The sequence below is a fragment of the Carya illinoinensis genome, chromosome 5, assembly GCF_018687715.1.
Source record: "Carya illinoinensis cultivar Pawnee chromosome 5, C.illinoinensisPawnee_v1, whole genome shotgun sequence".
Classification (NCBI taxonomy): domain Eukaryota; kingdom Viridiplantae; phylum Streptophyta; class Magnoliopsida; order Fagales; family Juglandaceae; genus Carya; species Carya illinoinensis.
Window position 1 is genome coordinate 8403746 of NC_056756.1, and position 20372 is coordinate 8424117.

At 39.2% G+C, this 20372-nt stretch overlaps 3 protein-coding genes across 4 annotated transcripts; 1 reads left to right on the forward strand and 2 right to left on the reverse strand.

Moving 5' to 3' along the window:
* Positions 1–2653: 2653 nt before the first annotated feature.
* On the reverse strand, positions 2654–5481 carry LOC122310930 (V-type proton ATPase subunit c1). Its single transcript, XM_043125203.1, has 3 exons — positions 5281–5481; positions 4296–4581; positions 2654–3138 (listed from the first exon to the last, which is right to left on the reverse strand). Exons 1-3 carry the CDS (start codon positions 5354–5356, stop codon positions 3006–3008), a joined length of 495 nt encoding a protein of 164 aa, XP_042981137.1. The 5' UTR covers positions 5357–5481; the 3' UTR covers positions 2654–3005.
* Positions 5482–6437: 956 nt separating this feature from the next.
* On the forward strand, positions 6438–12504 carry LOC122309887 (NADP-dependent D-sorbitol-6-phosphate dehydrogenase-like). The gene is made up of 6 exons (XM_043123645.1): positions 6438–6763; positions 7462–7556; positions 7666–7783; positions 8444–8576; positions 11542–11761; positions 11880–12504. The coding sequence occupies exons 1-6, from the start codon at positions 6631–6633 to the stop codon at positions 12108–12110; spliced, it is 930 nt and encodes a 309-aa protein (XP_042979579.1). The 5' UTR covers positions 6438–6630; the 3' UTR covers positions 12111–12504.
* A 167-nt stretch (positions 12505–12671) lies between these two features.
* Positions 12672–16270, reverse strand: LOC122309886 (polyprenol reductase 2-like). 2 transcript variants are annotated; one of them, XM_043123644.1, is made up of 7 exons: positions 15774–16270; positions 14985–15144; positions 14795–14888; positions 13877–14111; positions 13258–13356; positions 13044–13115; positions 12672–12934 (listed from the first exon to the last, which is right to left on the reverse strand). In XM_043123644.1, exons 1-7 carry the CDS (start codon positions 15927–15929, stop codon positions 12830–12832), a joined length of 921 nt encoding a protein of 306 aa, XP_042979578.1. In that variant the 5' UTR covers positions 15930–16270; the 3' UTR covers positions 12672–12829. The 2 variants fall into 2 exon arrangements, with proteins under 2 accessions (XP_042979578.1, XP_042979577.1); XM_043123643.1 differs by having other exon boundaries at positions 14795–15144; positions 15774–16268.
* Positions 16271–20372: the final 4102 nt, after the last annotated feature.

Sequence of the window (20372 nt, forward strand, 5' to 3'; positions counted from 1 at the left end):
AAGATGAGATGAGATTAGATGAGAATTTTGTGTCTCATTTGAAATCCCAAACCTGCTCTAAATGTGTAAGTACGATTGTAGAAGCTCTTGACATGATCATATTTTTAAACAATAAGATCAAGCTATTTTTTAAAATCTTATTTCCTTTAAAATCACGAGGGAAATAATTTGATGGCCTATGTACTTGAGCTCCAAGGAATTTTCAGTCCAGGATTGGTTAACCAAAATTAAACAATCTCATCTCATCCAATCATGATAACTTTTTCAAATTTTTATACAAAATATAATAAATAATTTAACATTTTCAAATCTCAATACACAACTAATATAAAATGATTATATTATAATAACATTTTAGTCATTATTATTCAAAACATCTCTTTTCATCTCATTTCCTCTAAACTGTATAACCAAACGGGATTATATATCTTACTTAGGGATCATCTAGCATCGAGTTGTCAAGCGATTACCTAATGTTCCAAGTATTTTGTTTAGCCAAATGAGGCTATAGAAATTGTTTCATTTGGCGATAAATTTTATTTGTAACAATATCCTAACTATAATATTCACGTAACCCTCGTTTGTTTGTTTAATATAAATGATGTGATAGACATGTCATGTATCAATATTAGTCATGTCAATAATACACTCGGGAGTTCAATATAAACGCATTGGCCTACTAAAGGATCCGTGGTGGACATGTGTGATCTATCTAATAAACTTCATTGAATTAAAGCCTTAGAGGCATTCACTTTTCACACAAAACAAAAGAAAGCATGTTTAAGATAGAAAGCAAGAAAGCGAACCATCATCGCCTACGATCCAAAGTAAGGCATAGACAAACGACGCACGTATAGTGCATCGCCACTGAGTAATAATGCACTATTGCGTAGGATTATCTTTGCAAATCCGTGTTAACGCAATGGAATCTCTCACCACATCCTTTTGGTTTCGATTTGGCCTACGTAGTTTCCATCTCAAACGTAACCAAATACTAAAATATTCTTAGTCAGTTGACACCACGCAATTTGGATTGAGGCAGCTTGGTGTGTGCATGAATTCTTGGCCATTTGTATCCATAAGATTCATGATTGGAGTGACCCACAATAGAAAAAAAAAGGGTACAACAATAATTTCTTTTCTATTTTTTTTTTTAAGTTGTTGTAAATGATGCACATGAAAAGCCGTTTAAAGATCAAATAATTGGGAGCCAACAGACGTTATCATCCGTGGCCATCAAAGATAGGAAAAGTAAGGCAGAGCATGTGAACGAGAAAGATGCTGAGCCATCAGCCAAGTAATGAAAATGTACGTTCCATGTGCCGAAGGGAGGGGAAATTGAGCAAGATAAGGAAGGAAGGAATGTGGGTTCCAATATCCAACAATATCGTTTAAGTTATTGAGCCATGACCTAATTTTTCAGGTTTTGAATCACCACCAACTTTCAACACATCATCACATAGATATATAGATAATGTCACCCACTTGTTATGATAAGGTACTACTACTACTACTGGTGCATTTCCATGCCTTTTACTTGCATCTTTATTTTATTTTATTTTTTTTATGCATGGAAAAGGAAAAGTGAATCCCCAATTGTTTGTTACTTTTTTCTAAAATATATATTTTTTTCCGGTAATTGTCTTTTTCTAGAATATGGTCGAGTGCTTTGTTAAAAAAGTAATAATAAAGTTGCGAAGTTAGCATGTCGTAGTGAGTAATTCTAGGCCTCCAATTGCTTTACCATGCGAATTTTTTATATGTAAATTAACTTAGCCTTAAGTCTTTAATCATAATTATTTGGGACTTTTCAAATGCGGTTGAAGATGCGGAATGTAAGCATCTCTCTTAACAGGTAGTTGTTGATGAACTAAAAGCATGTTACTTGGACAGTGGACACCAACTCTGGCTCTAAAAGAAGGTTGGCCTGCTTTTCGGAATTGCACCCATTCATACAAAGAGAGCCAAGAAAATAACTAGGATCTAGGCTTCTGCACCAAGGCTTAACGGCCCAACAGCCGAAACCCAAAGCAACAACACAACACGGGGTACCCCTCGAGTCATTGGTCTTAGAACGACATCCACTGATACCTAGGGAAGTGTCAATCCAATTGCGCACAATATAGTTAAATAAACTGCTTCCAACATCCATTTTTACAAATTTTATTTTCAACCCCCATGATCAGTTTTGTAATCCCCTGTTGATTGTAAAACTATTCATAGAAAGAACCGAGAGAGAGAGAGAGAGAGAGAGAGAGAGAGAGAGAGAGAGAGAGAGAGAGAGAGAGAGAGACAGTCTATCCCCAGATTCCCTACCATACCAGCCAAGGCCATTCAAAACTAGGAGCAGCCCTTCAACACAAGTCGAAGCCATACCCCCGTATCTGCTAAGTGAAATTCCACCGTGACCAAACAGAACTTCGTATCACTAGAATTCCGGAATTGCACGGTGGGGTTTCACTCAGCAAAGTATCGCTTGACTTTGGGAAATGCACCCACAAAACCTATCTTTACGCCTCTCTATTTTGTTTGTTTTAATCAGAAGAAACCATTCCCATTGCCCTTATCATGGGGTAGCTTATTACGTGTTACCTTTGACAAACAAACTCATTGAACTAGCTGTACAAGGCCATTCCATGATAAAAGTGGGATATTGACTCAGATGTAGCAACATTTGATAGGGATAACAAAACCATACACGCACGCACCAGTCCATGACCATAAATTCTATAACAGTTATAAGTTCTTATGGAAAAATACAACAATAGATGAAACCAAACGAGAGTACAGGTTCGCAAGCTTTTATTAGCAACAGAAACTCAATCCTACTTCTACAAGCACAGTACCACCAAACTTTAAGCAGAGCACCTACTTCCAATAATTCCTTCTTCCAGAGCTTGCTCAGGTGCTACCTGGCAATTTCTAACCTCTCTGACAATTCATATCCCCCCTCAGAATAAAACTAATCAGAAGTAACAAGAATCTGCGGCAACATGGCAACACTCTTATTCTGCTCTGGATTGTCCAGCTCGTGAAGACAAGATAATGCCAACAATAAGGCCATATAGGGCAAGTGCTTCAGCGAAGATGAGAATGAGAATCATTCCAACAAAAAGTTTTGGCTGCTGTGCATTAGCTCTGCAAAACACACTCATCTACTCAAGAAGTAGCACAAATTAATAGAAACTATTATCAAACTGGTAAAGAGTGTTGATGTCGATTTCACTAAGAGCCCAAATCAGAGGAAAAGGAAAAAGCATCCTCACTGCGAAGTATGGAATTCTAGAGATAAGTTCAAATATTATATTACTTAAGCATAAAAGTTGAAATGCATTATTATTCCAAAAGGTTAAAAAATACTGCTGAGGTTTGCAATACATTAGCTATTTTGTAAAATTTTATTTTTCCATACAAGTAAATTAGAATACCTGCTTGTTTCAAGTATCAAGTTTCCAATCTAACCTGAGCTTTGTTTCTCTTCATGTTTTGACTGACATTAAACCTCAAACTTGCAAAATCATAATCATCATACACCATAAACCAATACGTGACCTCCCACTTAAATTGCAGTTTGATCCCAAGGGGAATCGAACTTGTGACATGGGGCTCATGCACACAAGTTTGCCCTTACCACTAGGGCTACCCACGAGTTGTTAAATGCATTACTTACATATAAAAAAAACTATTATAAAAAAACTTAACAAATATGCAAGAGATTGAAAAGGGAAATGTATTTACTAATATAAGCTATAAACAAAAGAAATGGTGAATAAAGAACCAATATTAATCATTGGAAAAGCCATTCAAATATCTATCCCGTAAAAGGCCAATAAATCTTGTGTAAATCAGGCCATCAAGTAGGTGGCATACAGCAAACTGTTAGTTACAACGAACCAGGCTGTTGCCACCGCTTACTAAGCGCTGGTTCTATCCTGGCCAAGCAACCAAAGCCAAGGACCTAGGTGGGAATAGTAAAACAGAGAAGGAGAAGAAGCAGGGTAGAGGAATTGGTCAAATCACAGGCCCATGGCCTGAAGACACTTGGTTTCGCCCTCGGGTGTTTCAAAACAGTACTTCCATAAGGTCGATGTACTTCAGACCACAATCTAGTGTATCCAATCAATGACAAAAAAGCCTATTCTATTGGTGCACACAGCTAAGAAAAATCAATTTCATGACCAACCCCCAAGTCCCAGAACCGTCCAAAAGACAAATCCACAATTTAGTAAACAGCAATTGATGATAACAATAACTGAATACGTGTATCAGAATCATATAAGAGATCAGAAATATACCTAACACCAGCATCACCAACAATACCAATTGCCATACCAGCAGAGAGCCCAGCAAGACCACAGGCAAGCCCAGAAGAGAGGTGTGCATAACCATCAAACAGGTAATATGATTTGGCCTTTGGGTTAATCCCAGTACTGATAATAACAGCAATAATAAGGCCATAGATACCCAAAACTCCAGCCATAACAACTGGAACAATGGACTTCATCACCAGTTCAGGCCTCATCACACCCATAGAAGCCACACCAACGCCACTCTTTGCTGTCCCATAGGCAGCTCCCATACCTGAATAGCCAAATATTAACCAAAAAGCAGTAAAAATAACATTGGAAATATAAAAAAAAAAAGGAAGAAAAAAACTCTTATTGTTTCTCCTACAATCTTACTTTTATGTAGTTCTATCAGCCTACATTGAGTAATGAGATCTCCAATTGGAGTTTTGGACGTGGAATAATTATCGATTGAAAACCGAACCAAGAAACCAAACTTAAATTTCCAATAATCATATTTAATCCGATCTACACTAAACATGTTCAATTGAACACTTTATAATCGGGATTTTATATATAATTTGAACCCGATCTACATAAACCACACTCAATTAAGCGCTTTAGATAATTCGAGCTATGTGTAACAATTGAATCCAATTAAATCGATATCAGCCAACATTTCCGTACAAAAACCAATGAAAAAGGGGAAAAAGAAAAAAATGAGAATTATATCTCTGGTAGCGGTTAATAGGAAGAATGGCCTAAAAAACAATTAATTTTTACCAGGAAGTGATTACAAGCCTTATCAGCCAAACCAATACTCGATAATTTACTTACATACTTGGTAATTCGGTAATCGGATACCAGATTTCTTTCGCTATAAATTATTTTCTCAAAAACCAAACAGATAACAAAGGCGAAACGATATCGATCTAGATAAGACAGAATGAATTGGCCGAAAAAAATGTGCAGGTAAGGGTTAGGGTTCAGTTACAGGAGAAAACAAGGGCCGCTGCTGCGCCGAGGAAGCCGAAGAACGGTGCCGTTTCATCGCCACTGAAATTAGACATTCTCGATCGTGGATCTGCAACGACGTCGTTCGGCGATCTGAAAATATCGTGGTTAGTTTCAGAGAGTTTGGAGCTTCGGATCTCTCCTTCCTCTCTCTGCGTCTAATTTCCAAGAAGGCGTGGAAAAGGACGATACACGTGCTTTCTAAGGACTGGTCTGGAAAGTCCGACGTCGTTGCAACTTGATGAGCTTGGGCTGACTTGAAAGATTTGGGACACCGTTGGGCTTGGGCTTAAGCTTTGGTTTAATAAGGATATTGAAATCTTATGAGAATTTTGAAGTGACCTAAATTTTAAAAAATTCTATTTATTGTCTTTATATTATATATTATACATAATTTTTTTTATTAAATGTGTAATATATGAATAATGAGTATAAAAAATAAATGAATTTATAAAGAATAAACCCAAAAAAATTAAAAATAAATGTGATATTTAATATATGGAGATGATAAATATCAAAACTCCGAATATATTTTTGCGGGTCTCTCTCTCTTTAGAAAATCTCCCTCTTATATTCCCTAATTTGGAGCTATATTCCTACTTAATTGAAAAGCATAGAAAAGAGGAGTTGAATGTGCCAATTCTACTAATAAGATTGAAATTGATGGATAGTGTTGGTGGATTGATCATGTTTCTTTATTCTCTTTTTAACAAGAGTTTTAGATTTTCAGTCATCAAAAATTTCAGATTTATAAAAAAAGAAGTTATTATTATATCAAGAGACGTCAATTAATTTTGAGCTATTTTTATATTTATTTTCAATTAATTGAGGTTTTTAAAATAATTTATTTCAAATCAGTCATTGATAAAATTTATTACTTTTTCAATTTTTTATAACAAATTAAACTCATCTCAACCTATTTCATAAATTTTAATTTCAAAAATTAAACTTATCTTAATAAATTTTTATAAAATTTATAAAATATTATTATTCACAATTCATTTTAACTTATCTTTAATATTATCCCAACCAGGCCCAGAAACAAAACTTTTATTCAGCCAGGCCTATGACAGGTAGTAGCGGGTCAGGGCCACTTTCGTAAAAAACGTGAAGCAACCACTGAAATGGTCTTTAGATTTTTACTAGATCCGGTTTTATCAGCACAAACGAGAGTGGCTAGCAAGTTCATAGCAATATCAACCAACAACAGCCGAACTAGTTCATCTGATTGTCAGCACTAGCAGTCCGAGGAACTTCTTCTTGAGCTGCGTTTGCAGCCATTAAAAAGAAAATCAGAGACGAGAGGGAGAGTTTAGCGTTTTAGAGGAAAATGGCAATAACGCTCAACAACGGGTTCAAGATGCCGATGGTGGGTCTTGGCGTTTGGCGTATCGAAGACAAAGAAATGAGGGACCTCGTCATCAATGCAATCAAGATTGGCTATCGCCATTTCGATTGTGCTGGTAACTTCTCTGTCTCTCTCTTAATAGGAACTTACTCTTTTTGACATTTTATGTGGTGGGTCGAGAACTCGTGGCTAGATAAGTTTATTCAATCTCATGCTGCTTCACTTGTGGGTTTTTGGGATTCTATTTTTTCGATTTTGCAAATCATTGAAGAATCCCATGGACATCCTGCAACATTTCTACCGTGTAAAATAGTGAGAGGAGATGATATGTCATGTTTTAGGTATTATTGTTATTTTTTTTTTAGTTGTGTTAGAATTTTTTTTAATATTATTATTGTTTTGAGATTTGAAGAAGTTGAATTGTCTATTATATTTTTTATAAAAATTTTAAAAAATTTGTAACGATGAGGTGAGTTGGAACAAACTTTGTATCCAAACCTAGCCTTACCTATATTTTCAGTTAAAAAAGTTTATATCATCCTGCAACACTTCTACTGTCTTGTTTACTTAACTATATTTTCAGTTAAAAGTTTCTATAGCTACGGGCTTAATGTATTCATGCTGTATTTTGACCTACAATTGGATCGAAATTCAGAAGATAATTGATGTTGTTGGGAGAGAGAGAAAGAGAGAGAATTAATTGTAGGAGTTTTGATCTTGTGAATGTTTCCAATTATGGTAGTCGAGGCATGTATGCCGATTTGGGGTGTGTATGAGGCATATGAACATTTTGACAAGTCCCGTTGCTTGCAGCTGATTACAAGAATGAAGCAGAAGTTGGTGAGGCACTTGCAGAAGCATTTCGAACTGGACTTGTGAAGAGGGAGGATCTTTTTATTACCACAAAGGCAAGTTATAACTCTAAACTCTATAAATTTTCTTTGATTAGTGGCATCACTTATCTCCGGTTGTTCCCCTAATACAAATTTCTTTTTATTAATGGCACATTGATTGCAGCTTTGGAACTCAGACCATGGGCATGTCGTTGAAGCCTGTAAGGACAGCCTGAAGAAGCTTCAGCTAGATTATCTGGATCTGTACCTTGTTCACTTTCCAGTAGCGACCAGGCATCTTGGTACAACCTGTCTGCCTCTTTCATCATTTTAGCACTAGACATACTGGCACTTACTTCCAGAACAACTGTCTGTCTGTGTCATCTCTTTCTCTCTTATTGGCAGCCTCTTTGTTATTGTTATCTGCATATTGTATTATTTTATATGTGGTTTGAGGTCTACAATATGTTGTGTAGCTTAAATTCAACTTCGTATGAGATGAAAATATGATGGCTTCAGATATCATGTTGTTTACTGCACTGAGGTTTTGATGAACATACTGGCTGTGACATTAATGGGGAATCGGAATGTTAGTACTAGTGAAAGTAGATCAAGTTCATGGAAGGATCAAAACATCATGCAATTTCCAGTCTCTTACAAGTGCTGTATGGCTCTATCCCACCTACTGAACTGGGAGGCCTGAATTTGAGGGAAGGTGGGTTAGTTAAATAAAATGAGTCAATAGAACTTGCAAATTTGAACTGACAGACCAAGATGAGTCCCACTCTCATTTCTCCACATGCCTCCTATCCTGTGCAGGACTGGTTGACAAAATCTGTACTGTAGCTTATGATATTTCTGTTTAGTTCATGTCATTGCATTGTAGCTATTTAAAGCAATTTATAAACCTATGCACTTTCCAATGATTGAATTTTCTGAAAATTTTCCATACATACATGCAGGGGTGGGTAACACTGGTAGTGCTTTAGGTGAGGATGGTGTGCTGGACATAGATACAACCATATCTCTGGAAACCACCTGGCATGCCATGGAAGATCTGGTTTCTATGGGTTTGGTTCGCAGCATTGGGATCAGGTGCTCTAATTTTAAAGATTATAAAAAAATTCCACGAAGTAGTCTGAAACTTTATATGTTGATCATGTATTTCTGCTGTGCTCTTTTCTTTTCTCCTTTTTTTCTCAATTAAACAATCTTGCCCTTATCTTCTGTAGTTTGAAGTTATATTCCTACATAGTTTTAAAGCTTAGAAAAGTGGAGGTGACTGTGTTCTTTTTTGATCGGCACCCAATGTCCAGGAATGTAATTTTGATTAAGCCCGGGGGACTGGGGGTGCACAGCTCCTTGGCAAGGAGTTTCCCACAAGTGCATGTCGGGTAATTGAAGTAATTAAAGGAGAAATTCCCCTAGTCTGGCAGCCCCTAAAAATTGTTTGCACCCAAGGATTCGAACCTTAGACCTAGAGGGTACCACAAAGAGTCAGACCAAAGCCCTTACCACTTGAGCCAACCCCTAAGGGTTGTGGAGTTAAATGCCTATCATATGTAAATCAACATAATGGCTAGGGATGCAAATAAAACTGTGGCGATTTCATAATGTAAAATGTAAGTTAAGGTGAGCATTCATATTTGCTTTAATTATGAATAATAAAGATATTGGATGGCAAAAGACAAAATGTTTAATTGGTTGAACCCGAAGTCTATGTCTATCGCATTGTTTTTTTTTTGTTTTGGATGTCGGGGAACCTCTCCAAGGCAGGGCCCTTTGGACCCACCCCTGCAGAATAAATCACGGTCCCGTGCACCGCACCCTTGGAAGTTTCCCTACACAGAACTGGTTAAATCGCTGGCTTTTCACCAGGGGGTGTGGCCCCAAAGGATTGTTTGCACCCATGAGGTGTTGAACCTTGGACCTTGAAGGGAATGAGATCCCAAAACCAAGGCCTTCACCACTTGGGCCAACCCCTTGGGGTTCTATCGCATTGTTGATGAAAGAAACATTTCACTAATAAGTGCCATGATAGTTAGAAGTGCTCAAAGCCTCAAAATCTAGCCCTCAATACATGCTAAAGAACCCTAGGGGGTGGCTCAAGTGGTATGCTCCCTCCAAGGTCCAAGGTTCGAATCCAAATAGTTGCAAACAATCTCTAGGGGCCATCAGACTAGAGAACTTTTTCCTTAAATTACCCGAGGTACACTTGAGGGAAATAGAGCTTGTACACCCCTGGGATTAGTCGAGATGCTGTTCCCGGATACCTGGTGCCAATAACAAAAAAATGACATGCTAAAGATTCACTCTACTATATGTAGCCTTGAGTACAAAGGTGCTACACCACTAAGCCAATTTACATTTTTAGCAATTACACACACCTTAGCAAAGAGAAAAAAACCAAGAAGTTTAGTTGACAAGGGCACTCTTCACAAGAGTCACCAGTTGTATAACTTTCATCCATTTAGAATTTACACAAATGCATACATGTGTGCATAGTTGCATGAAAAATAGAATTTCTGTACGACATGGTCAGATCTAGCTGCCTTTGGGCCTAATATACATGTGTAAACACAAGGGATGGGACTTTTCTTGCCTCATTTTATTTTCGAAAGGTTTAGTGCGTAACATTGATCTAGAAGTCCTGGTTTTTTTTGTGGGCTGTTGGAGTTTGCTTTGACAGGATGAACGAGTCAGAAATCATTGGTAACATAGGGATGGGAATGTGTACTAGAAATTAACTGTACTGAAGCCATCATTTGAATTTTTATGTTTGGAAAGATGTCTTCAATTGACCATCTCTGTGTCCCCCCCCCCCCCCCCCCCCCCCCCCCCCCCGGGTCTATGTCTATCGCATTGTTTTTTGTTTTTTTTTTGGATGTCGGGGAACCTCTCCAAGGCAGGGCCCTTTGGACCCACCCCTGCAGAATAAACCCCGGTCCCGTGCACCGCACCCTCGGAAGTTTCCCTATACAGAACTGGTTAAATCGCTGGCTTTTCACCAGGGGGTGTGGCCCCAAAGGATTGTTTGCACCCATGAGGTGTTGAACCTTGGACCTTGAAGGGAATGAGATCCCAAAACCAAGGCCTTCACCACTTGGGCCAACCCCTTGGGGTTCTATCGCATTGTTGATGAAAGAAACATTTCACTAATAAGTGCCATGATAGTTAGAAGTGCTCAAAGCCTCAAAATCTAGCCATCAATACATGCTAAAGAACCCTAGGGGGTGGCTCAAGTGGTATGCTCCCTCCAAGGTCTAAGGTTCGAATCCAAATAGTTGCAAACAATCTCTAGGGGCCATCAGACTAGAGAACTTTTTCCTTAAATTACCCAAGGTACACTTGAGGGAAATAGAGCTTGTACACTCCTGGGATTAGTCGAGATGCTGTTCCCGGATACCTGGTGCCAATAACAAAAAAATGACATGCTAAAGATTCACTCTACTATATGTAGCCTTGAGTACAAAGGTGCTACACCACTAAGCCAATTTACATTTTTAGCAATTACACACACCCTAGCGAAGAGAAAAAAACCAAGAAGTTTAGTTGACAAGGGCACTCTTCACAAGAGTCACCAGTTGTATAACTTTCATCCATTTAGAATTTACACAAATGCATACATGTGTGCATAGTTGCATGAAAAATAGAATTTCTGTATGACATGGTCAGATCTAGCTGCCTTTGGGCCTAATATACATGTGTAAACACAAGGGATGGGACTTTTCTTGCCTCATTTTATTTTCGAAAGGTTTAGTGCGTAACATTGATCTAGAAGTCCTGGTTTTTTTTTGTGGGCTGTTGGAGTTTGCTTTGACAGGATGAACGAGTCAGAAATCATTGGTAACATAGGGATGGGAATGTGTACTAGAAATTAACTGTACTGAAGCCATCATTTGAATTTTTATGTTTGGAAAGATGTCTTCAATTGACCATCTCTGTGTCCACTCCCCCCCCCCCCCCCCCCCCCCCCCCGGGTATTTGTGAGAAAAGTTGAATTATTGCTTTTCTTTCAGACCTTATGAAATTGCGTTCTGATAAAAAAATCTCCATGCAGTAATTACGACATCTTTCTAACTAGAGATTGCTTAGCTTACTCCAAAGTGAAGCCAGCTGTGAATCAAATTGAAACACACCCCTATTTTCAACGTGATTGCCTCGTCAAATTCTGTCAGAAGCATGGTATTTGTGTTACAGCTCACACCCCTCTAGGAGGTGCTGCGGCTAACACTGAATGGTTTGGTTCAGTTTCATGTTTGGATGACCCAGTTTTCAAAGTAAGTTAGTCCTTAAATGGATAATTTCTTCGTCTGTTGTCATTACCAACAGAATACTAAATTTCCTTATGTGGCTCAGGTTTATCACTAGTTTTATTATCTTTTTCTCTTGTGACAGGGACTGGCTGCCAAATACAAAAGAACGGTGGCCCAGATTGTTCTTCGATGGGGCGTCCAACGTGACACGGTTGTCATTCCAAAGTCTTCAAAGCCTGAGAGATTGGAAGAGAATTTTCAAGTTTTCGACTTTGAGCTGACCAAGGAGGACATGGACCTGATTAAAAGTTTGGACAAGAAACATCGAACCAATCAGCCTGCAAAGTTTTGGGGCATAGATCTGTATGCCTAATTGCGTTCATGATCTGAATTCAACAAGAATAAGAGTACTGGAGCTCCTGGACATCCAATGGATATGTACTCGGATTGTAAACATTTGAACTGATATCATAGTTCCATCTCATAGTTCTCCGGACCTTTTCCCTGTGAGCCATCCTGAGAGGATCATTAGACTTATCAACACCAAGATTCTCTAAGGCGTCGGTTCATTCATGAATCCTTAGAAGAAAATGCGATGTCTTTGAAGAAAAAAGGGGTCAAGAATCTATTCTGCAAACAATTTCTTGGCATTCTTTTGGGACCCAGCCATAGCCTTTTGGAGTGGAGAATGCTCAGAACTTCCATTAGTGCGATGTGAATTGCAAAACTTGTTCCCTTTCACAATAAAATAACATTTTTAAAGTCGACAGATGGTTCAAGAATCTATTACCAAGACCAATTGAACGATCCATCAGATCGGTGTAATTTGCGTCAGACAAACGAGGCCTCCTCATACCCAATATCCCCAAACATTTTCGTTTGACCGCATTTGTCCTTGCGCGCTCGCGCGCAGCGCACAGATATACATATAAAATAGATAGAACTATCCATTACCAGAATCTATTCGCGTAGAAGCTGATTATACATTTTATCGTGATATCCCAAACTCCATCAAGGTCTTTCACTCAAGCAACTAATGCTATTTACACAAACCCAAAATATTGTTATCTTGAGAATCTCAGTGTCACAGTATCAGTAAATAAATGGAATGATAACAAACCGGTTGCTTGGGTAATTGTCAAATTTACGAAGATACCACCTATGTGTTTCTGCTGCTGCAAACACCAAATTTGCAACCTGTTAACGAAAGGGAACAACTGTATTTAGACGAGGATCAAATCGAAGCACAAAGGAAAAGAAAAGAAACAAAAATTTATGGAAAACTCTGTAGGAAAGGTAACTATACCACGAATGCAAAAAGTAACCAGATAGTGAGATCTGCTCCTCCACTAGCAACCACAAGACTAGCATAGATAACCTTCAAATTAAAACCAGAACGGCAATGAAAATACTAAACCTTTGCAAGTTATTGGCTGGTTCAGAATAATAGGATGTTCCTTAATGTCAAAGAAATACTAGGGGCTTGATGACAAATGCAGGGAGAGAGAGAGAGAGAGTACAATCTCAGCCAGATAGTGTGGAGACGAAACAATTTCAAACCAATCACCGTGGGGGATTACATACTCGTCAACTTGTTCCACGTGGTCACGTAGTGAGCCCTGACAAGAAATTTGCATTGTCAACCATCAGTAGGATAAATGTGAAGATACCAGAGGCTGTCACAATAGGCAAACTACCATTTTCATTCCTCCCATAAACAACAAAAAATAACTGGGCATGGGTGCCAACTACACTTATGGAAGTGATCATTCCATATGGTTGCCTATCTTGTTTGAGAGAACACCAACAGCCAATTCACCACTTCACTTACTACTTACTGAGTGCTGGCTTGACCAAGGAAAGTAGCACTACAAAGGTAAATAAAGAGTATAAGGCAGAACTAAATAGATGTAGAGATAGGCATTTATATCCAAAGCAACAAAAATTTATCGTGTGCCAGACAATGGGCAGCAAGTAAATATTATGCTCCAATATTGCTTCAAACTGCCAGCATCTACAAGGGACATCTGTTTTACAAAATAATTAGATGCATGACTAAAGCTTCCAATAACAATGAACTGCAGATCTAAGAAATTGACATCTAAATTAACAAGTTCATCACTAAGTAGCGAGACTTACGAGAATTGCATGACAACGGCGCTGGTGAACCCATCCCCCAAAAAATATAACAGCACCAACCCACTGGCGCCATCCAAGCTTCACAAGAGGCTTCACAAATTCCCACCAATCAAATTCAATGGCTGGCATCTGACTCTTGCCTCTAACAATGAATTCAGCCACTCCATTCACCGCAAACTCATACACCTCTGGTATGCAATTGCAACAAAGTGACAGTGGTGCTGCCACGTAGAAACTAATCCAAATTCCAGAATATGAAAGTTACCACAGAACATCATCCAGTTCTTACACATACAATGCTAACAACAAAGAGAACTAAAAAGATCTGAAAGTAGTTGGTAATTAATCCATTGATAGTATTATTGCCGTGGAACTCAGATTAAATAAAGATCTTATGATTTGTAGTTTTCATTTTTATTTTGGCAAGGAATATGATTTGAATAAATGAAGATAGTATTTCGCATTCTAAGACAGATACTTCCACAGGGCTACTTTCACTGGAGAGGAATGTTCATATCACAAGTTGATTCAGTTCAGTATCTTGTGTTTGTTACAGTCATGATCTGTTTAAGTTATCAATGATCAACAGTTTATAATATGCGCACATCCATCACTTGTCTGGTTGCAATGATAAGCCTTGGGCTGTAAAGCATAAATGTGTGGGTGCGAATAAATGTGTGGGTGTGAGTTTTGAGAGCCGTCACTCAATGCAAAAAGAAAGGTGAAATACTTATTTTCATACTTTCACCTTAGGAGTTATGATCGGAGCCATATATTATGGTGTTAGACTTGGCTCTACAATCAGAAGAGACTATACTTTATGAAATCTGGGATCTTCCACTGAACAAAACTAAAAATACACCTGGGAGACAGCCAATGCAAGGGAGATAGAAGTCAAAGGATTTCTAAGAAACTTACAACAGGCCAGTCAGATAACCAAAGATATGCATTCGAGCAGAAGGGCTATAGTTGAACACATATATTGTCTCAAAGAGGCGTCTCAAAACCTGACCTTCCATCAACAAAAGAAGAAAAACAGATCGCCAGACCGTATATCTTTGCATTATTGATGTTGAAAGCGATTTGTGCCAAGATAAAATATGCGAACCTCCAGTCAAGTGGTTGGCAATACTAGAGTAAAGAAACGGCTCTGAAACCATTGGAGCTGTGGTATATGCATACATCCAAGTTGTAACAAGCAGAAGTGTTGTCCAAACAACAGCCACCCAATAAAAATGGCAAAAGAACCTTTGAGGAACGGTGAATCTCTGCAATCCACCAAACACAGAGTAAATTAAATTATGTTTTCGTTCTCTCTCTCTCTCTCTCTCTCTCTCTCTCTCTCTCTCGGAATGGTAAATTAAAGTAGGTCTTTATTTCCTGAGGTGAAACCGAACTTACATCTAGACGATTGCAATGATAACGCATTACAATGCGGAGAAGTTTGCAAATGAAGAAAATACGCAATACTGAGAAACGAACACCCTAAAAGAAGATTAACCCACAGAGAACATAAAATTTCCCACGATTCTTAAGACGTATGCAGGAGGGCAAGCTAGGCCAAAACCCATCTAAGCTAAACGTGATAACAAATATAAATTATAATGAGGCTTCTCAAAGTTAGCAAAAATCAGCAAACCTACAGATGTGAAACAGAGAAACATGAAATTCAAAATATGAGATATTGAACTGAAAAGAACTCAACCGCGAATTCTAGCTTATCCCGATGCAACTATTACATTTACCCGACTTATTATAATCCAAAACTCAATACAGAGACGAAATCATAAAACTCTCATTTCTTTCGCTTCTCCTTTTCCCTCCAATTTCTCTGCAACCAAAGAGACCCAACGAAGGAAACACAAAAACGTTCGTATTGAACAAAACTATCGCTCACCTGTGACGAATACTGCATAGTCTTCCCTCGCTTTGCGAAGTCGGAGAGAACATCACGAAACCGACTCAGCCTAGAAGATGGCAACGAAGCTATCAATATAGGCAGAGTCCCAGCAATCCACGCCGCTCTCAGCAGCCCAACAAGGCCCACTTCCATTTTCGGAAGAACCCAGATGACAAGAAACTTCAACAAGTTGTTCTAGAGACTAAACCGTTAGTTTTACTGAAATGGAAGGTGCGGTAAATGCGGTTCAACTCGGTTTCGAATAAGTGCCATTGGCGCAGAGAAATGGTACATGGAAGGCTCATAAAAGTACGAGATTGGGGTATATTTAATCAGGATCACGAGGAGCGCGAGTCGTTAAGTGCAAGAAATGCTAGGCGTGCCGTGGTGGATTGCGGAATATGGTGCCCCAAGCTTGGGTTTGCTTGTGGTGGCGGGCAGGGTGCTGCGTAAGGGTGTGTTGGGTTGCCGAAATCAAACTCAAGTAATCTCAACTCTCGGTAATCACTATTTTTTTTTAATTTTTTTTATAAAAATATTAAATCTATACCAACCCTCTTCTTCGTATATTTAAATACATATTTAATTTATTTATATTTAAAAATTTCATTAAATAGTGTTATTTATATATTAATTCAAATTATCTCATGTCACGTCAACATCAGACTCGGCCTTAGACGATAGACATGTGTTTTATGCCTTAAGCAATTGATAAGTGAAAGTAATAGCTGTAATAAATACGTGTAATTATTTTGATAAAAAATAAATATAAGATAATACAGGATCACTTTTAACAATTAGCATATAGTTCAAGGAGAGAAACGCTGTCGTTCTTCCGAATACCTGATCACTACTGGGCCTAGCATATTGCCCATCATCATTGGATCGGGCTGGGACTTGTATTTCTGGCTCGACAAGACTTAAAATATAGGTCTGAATAAACCGCAAGTTGGGCTCGGCCGAGGCCCGAGACCAATCCTAATGATGAGTGGGACGATATGTTATTCACAAAGATTTTATTTAAAAAGATATAATATCCTCTTATCTCACTTTAATCCTACCGTCTTAATATATAATATTATCTAAAAATTATTAGACCAGCTAATAGTTTGAATAAAAATATCAAAAGGCAATAGATGATACCACATCAAACAATAATATAAATAACATATGACATTTTCATATTTTTAGATATTTTAATTATAATTATTATTATTTTTATATAACATTAAATGATTAAAAAACTATTTCATATCTTTACTTAATGTCAATCACTTGATTTCACATTAATAAATGAGAAATGTTACTCTATTCTCAAGTCAGTGCATAGACCATATAATTTATATTATTTAAATTATAAGATTTAATTTATAATATTCAAATTTTAAAATTTATCTTTAAATCAGAATATGACATTCTATATGAGCTTTGTGTGCTTTACAGTTTACACATCGACTTGATAATAAATTTTTTAATAAAAAATAATAATTTAATTCTCAAACCAGTATGTCTAACCAAAGGGACACATCTCTCTGTACAATTTCTTATTAAATATTATTAAAAATTGTATGAAAAATAAATATCAATACCAGTAGAACCTTTTGGTAGTGAATACAATTAAAACTGTTCAGAGTACTCTTAATGGTTCTCTATTTTAGAAGTGTGCATCCGGATCCGGATCTCGATTTCTAAACTCGGGTGGATAACCGGTGTGACGCCCCCAAATCCCCACGCCCGAACACGGGGAAATTGAGACGTCCGGATGGTGACAATCCGGGTCACCATCCCATCGACGGGTGCCGAGTGTGTGTGCAAGGCAACAGATGTGTACAGAGAAACACGCAGCGGATAACGAAAGTCATAACTAAGTACCAGAATTTTTCTTAACGTAATACAAGCTGTTTAAAACGTACATAGATAAAATATTACAAAACACAAATACAGTTTTAAACAAATATAAAAGATAGCATCAGCAACCCGGCGGAGCCGCATCCTCGGGCTCAGCCTCCTCCTCTTCGTCCTCTAACTCTGCACCAAAAGCTACGGGACCACGAATGGTACCGCAGGTAAGTAAAACCCAAACACTACCATATAAAAACACATAAAACTCAAACAAGATGCATGAACCATGCTCAATGCACAAAGCCCATAAAACACAAGTTTTCCACACACGCCAAAAACCCATTTGGCCCAAAAACACATCCTTTCCGAAAAACACGCCAAAAGTCACATTTGGCCGCCAAAAGTCCATTTGGCCCAATATCTCGCCAGAAGTCCATCCGGCCCAATATCTCGCCAGAAGTCCATCTGGCCCACGCCAAAAGTCCCATTTTGCCTCACAAACCATTATCCAATTTTAACCGTATGCACCATGACCTCCCCTAGGGGTCATCCGCACACCCTGGCTCCAGTGTCACACCGTAGAGTACCACCACGCATGTGACACCTAACGAGCGATGCCCAGTTCCGCGCCCAGCGCGTGCGTAGCCAAGCATCCTCTAGCCCTCGCCAGCGAAGGGCCACGGAGTCGGTGAGTAGGGCGATGCCCGGTTCCGCGCCCGGCGCGTTCGTAGCCAAGCATCCCCTAGCCCCGCTCTCGTCATCGCTCTCGACAACTCAGGGGACATCACTCAGTTTATTCCGCTCCCGAGTGACCAGAGGAGCTCCACCGAGATAATAACCCATCCCGGCTTGGGCTCGTGATACACACGCACCCGTAAAACCACTCACGCCAATACACAGGCTTTTCACACAAATCCCACAAACACACGTGCATGCACCATGTAATGCCATAACAATGCATAATAAAATAAACCAACAATCATAAATCAAATAAACAGGCAACTCCGTCCTCCATCCATCCGACCCCCGAAACTCCTCGGACTCAGTCCGGAATCAACAATCAACAACAGTAAATAATTGAATGAGCAATATATATTAAAATCTGAAAATAGAGTTTGGAAAATACTTACAGCGCTATACGGTAATTTTAGAAAACAAGCGGCGTTGCAAACGGCGGAAAAACAGCAACGTCACAGTGAAAATTCACTGTGGCCGTGGGATGTGAAATACCCACTTTTGAACGGGGACAAACTAGGACACGAGATTGATAGGGTATGGTCTAGGGATAGTTGTGAAGCTATTGGAAGCGGTGGTTGGCCGTGGGTGGCGGCGGAATCGCCGGAAATGGCCGGATTACCCAAAACGGAAACTAAGCTCGTAGGAGCTGTTCCGGTGGTCGTTGGAGGCCGGAAATGGGTGGGTTAGGACGGCAAGGAGTCGGTGATGAAGTGGTGAAGAAATGGTGGTCGGAGGTGGAGCGACGGCGGCGGATCGGAGCCAAAACCGTGCGGCTTTGTTGGGCTTTTTCCGGCCAAATGGCCGACCGGTTGGGGGTGAGCTTGGGTGGGGTGGTGTACCGGAGGGAGGGGAAGAGAATGGGACCGGTGGGGGGCCGAACGGTGGCCGGACGACGGCGGTCTAAGTTGATGAAGGGGACGCCAGCGTGAGGGAGAGGGAGGAGAGAGAGAGCTCGGGGGGGGGTTCGGACGCGGGGAGAAGAAAAGAAAAAAAGAAAAAGAAGAAAAAAGAAAAAGAAAGGAAAAAGAAAAGAAGGGAAAAAGAAAAAGGAAAAAGAGAAAAAAGGAAAAAAGATGTGAAAAGAAATGAGGTCCAATCCTCACTCTGGGAAAACGAAACAAACCGCCGAAAAGATTAAAACCACAAAACAACTAAAAGAAATAAAACACAACCTCAAATAAATTAAATTAAATCAAAAACCAATTTTAAAACGCAAATAAATTAAAATAATAAATTAATATATTAATTAAAATAAAAACAACCACTTAAGCGAAAATACACTCAAAAGCGGGTCATCACAACCGGAGTCAATCCGGATATTCGGATTGTAACCGGATATCCGGATTTTTTTTTTTTTTTTAGGCGTCAACGGTCAATCTCCTATCGCTTGAATCAGCGAATCCATGGACAAATACTCACCAAACCCTTCTGCTCAACCCCAAGTCCCCTCGTGGACACCACCTCTATCACCACCACCGTCGTCATCTCCATCGATGCTAATTAAGGACGCTAAGCCGCCGAACACTTCACTGTAGGGCCCACACAGGAACGAAGTCGGTGGTGTCTCATCTAGCCACTCACCAGAAGTCGAGTCCACACGGCCTCTTCTCAAAAAGCTTCTAGATTGTGCTAGCGATTTAGAACCTGGTCGTGCTGTGAAATCTGGTGAGAAAAGCTTGACTGTCACTGAAGAAGAGAGCGCATCCGAGGATTTCACACTGACTTAAAAATCTCTTAACGATGCTTGCCCATACTCGAAGTTTGCACATTTAACAGCAAACCAAGCAATCCTTGAAGCTACAGACGGGGCAATCAAGATTCACATAGTAGATTTCGGCATCGTTCAAGGGGTTCAATGGGCAGCGCTTCGACAACCTCTGGCGACCCGTTCTACCGGAAAAGCCCACTACAATTCGCATCTTGGGCATGCCCACCCCGGCTCTAGGTAAATCTCCGGTTGCTTCCCTATTGGCAATCAGAAATCAACTACGCGAATTTTCTGATATTCTCAAGATG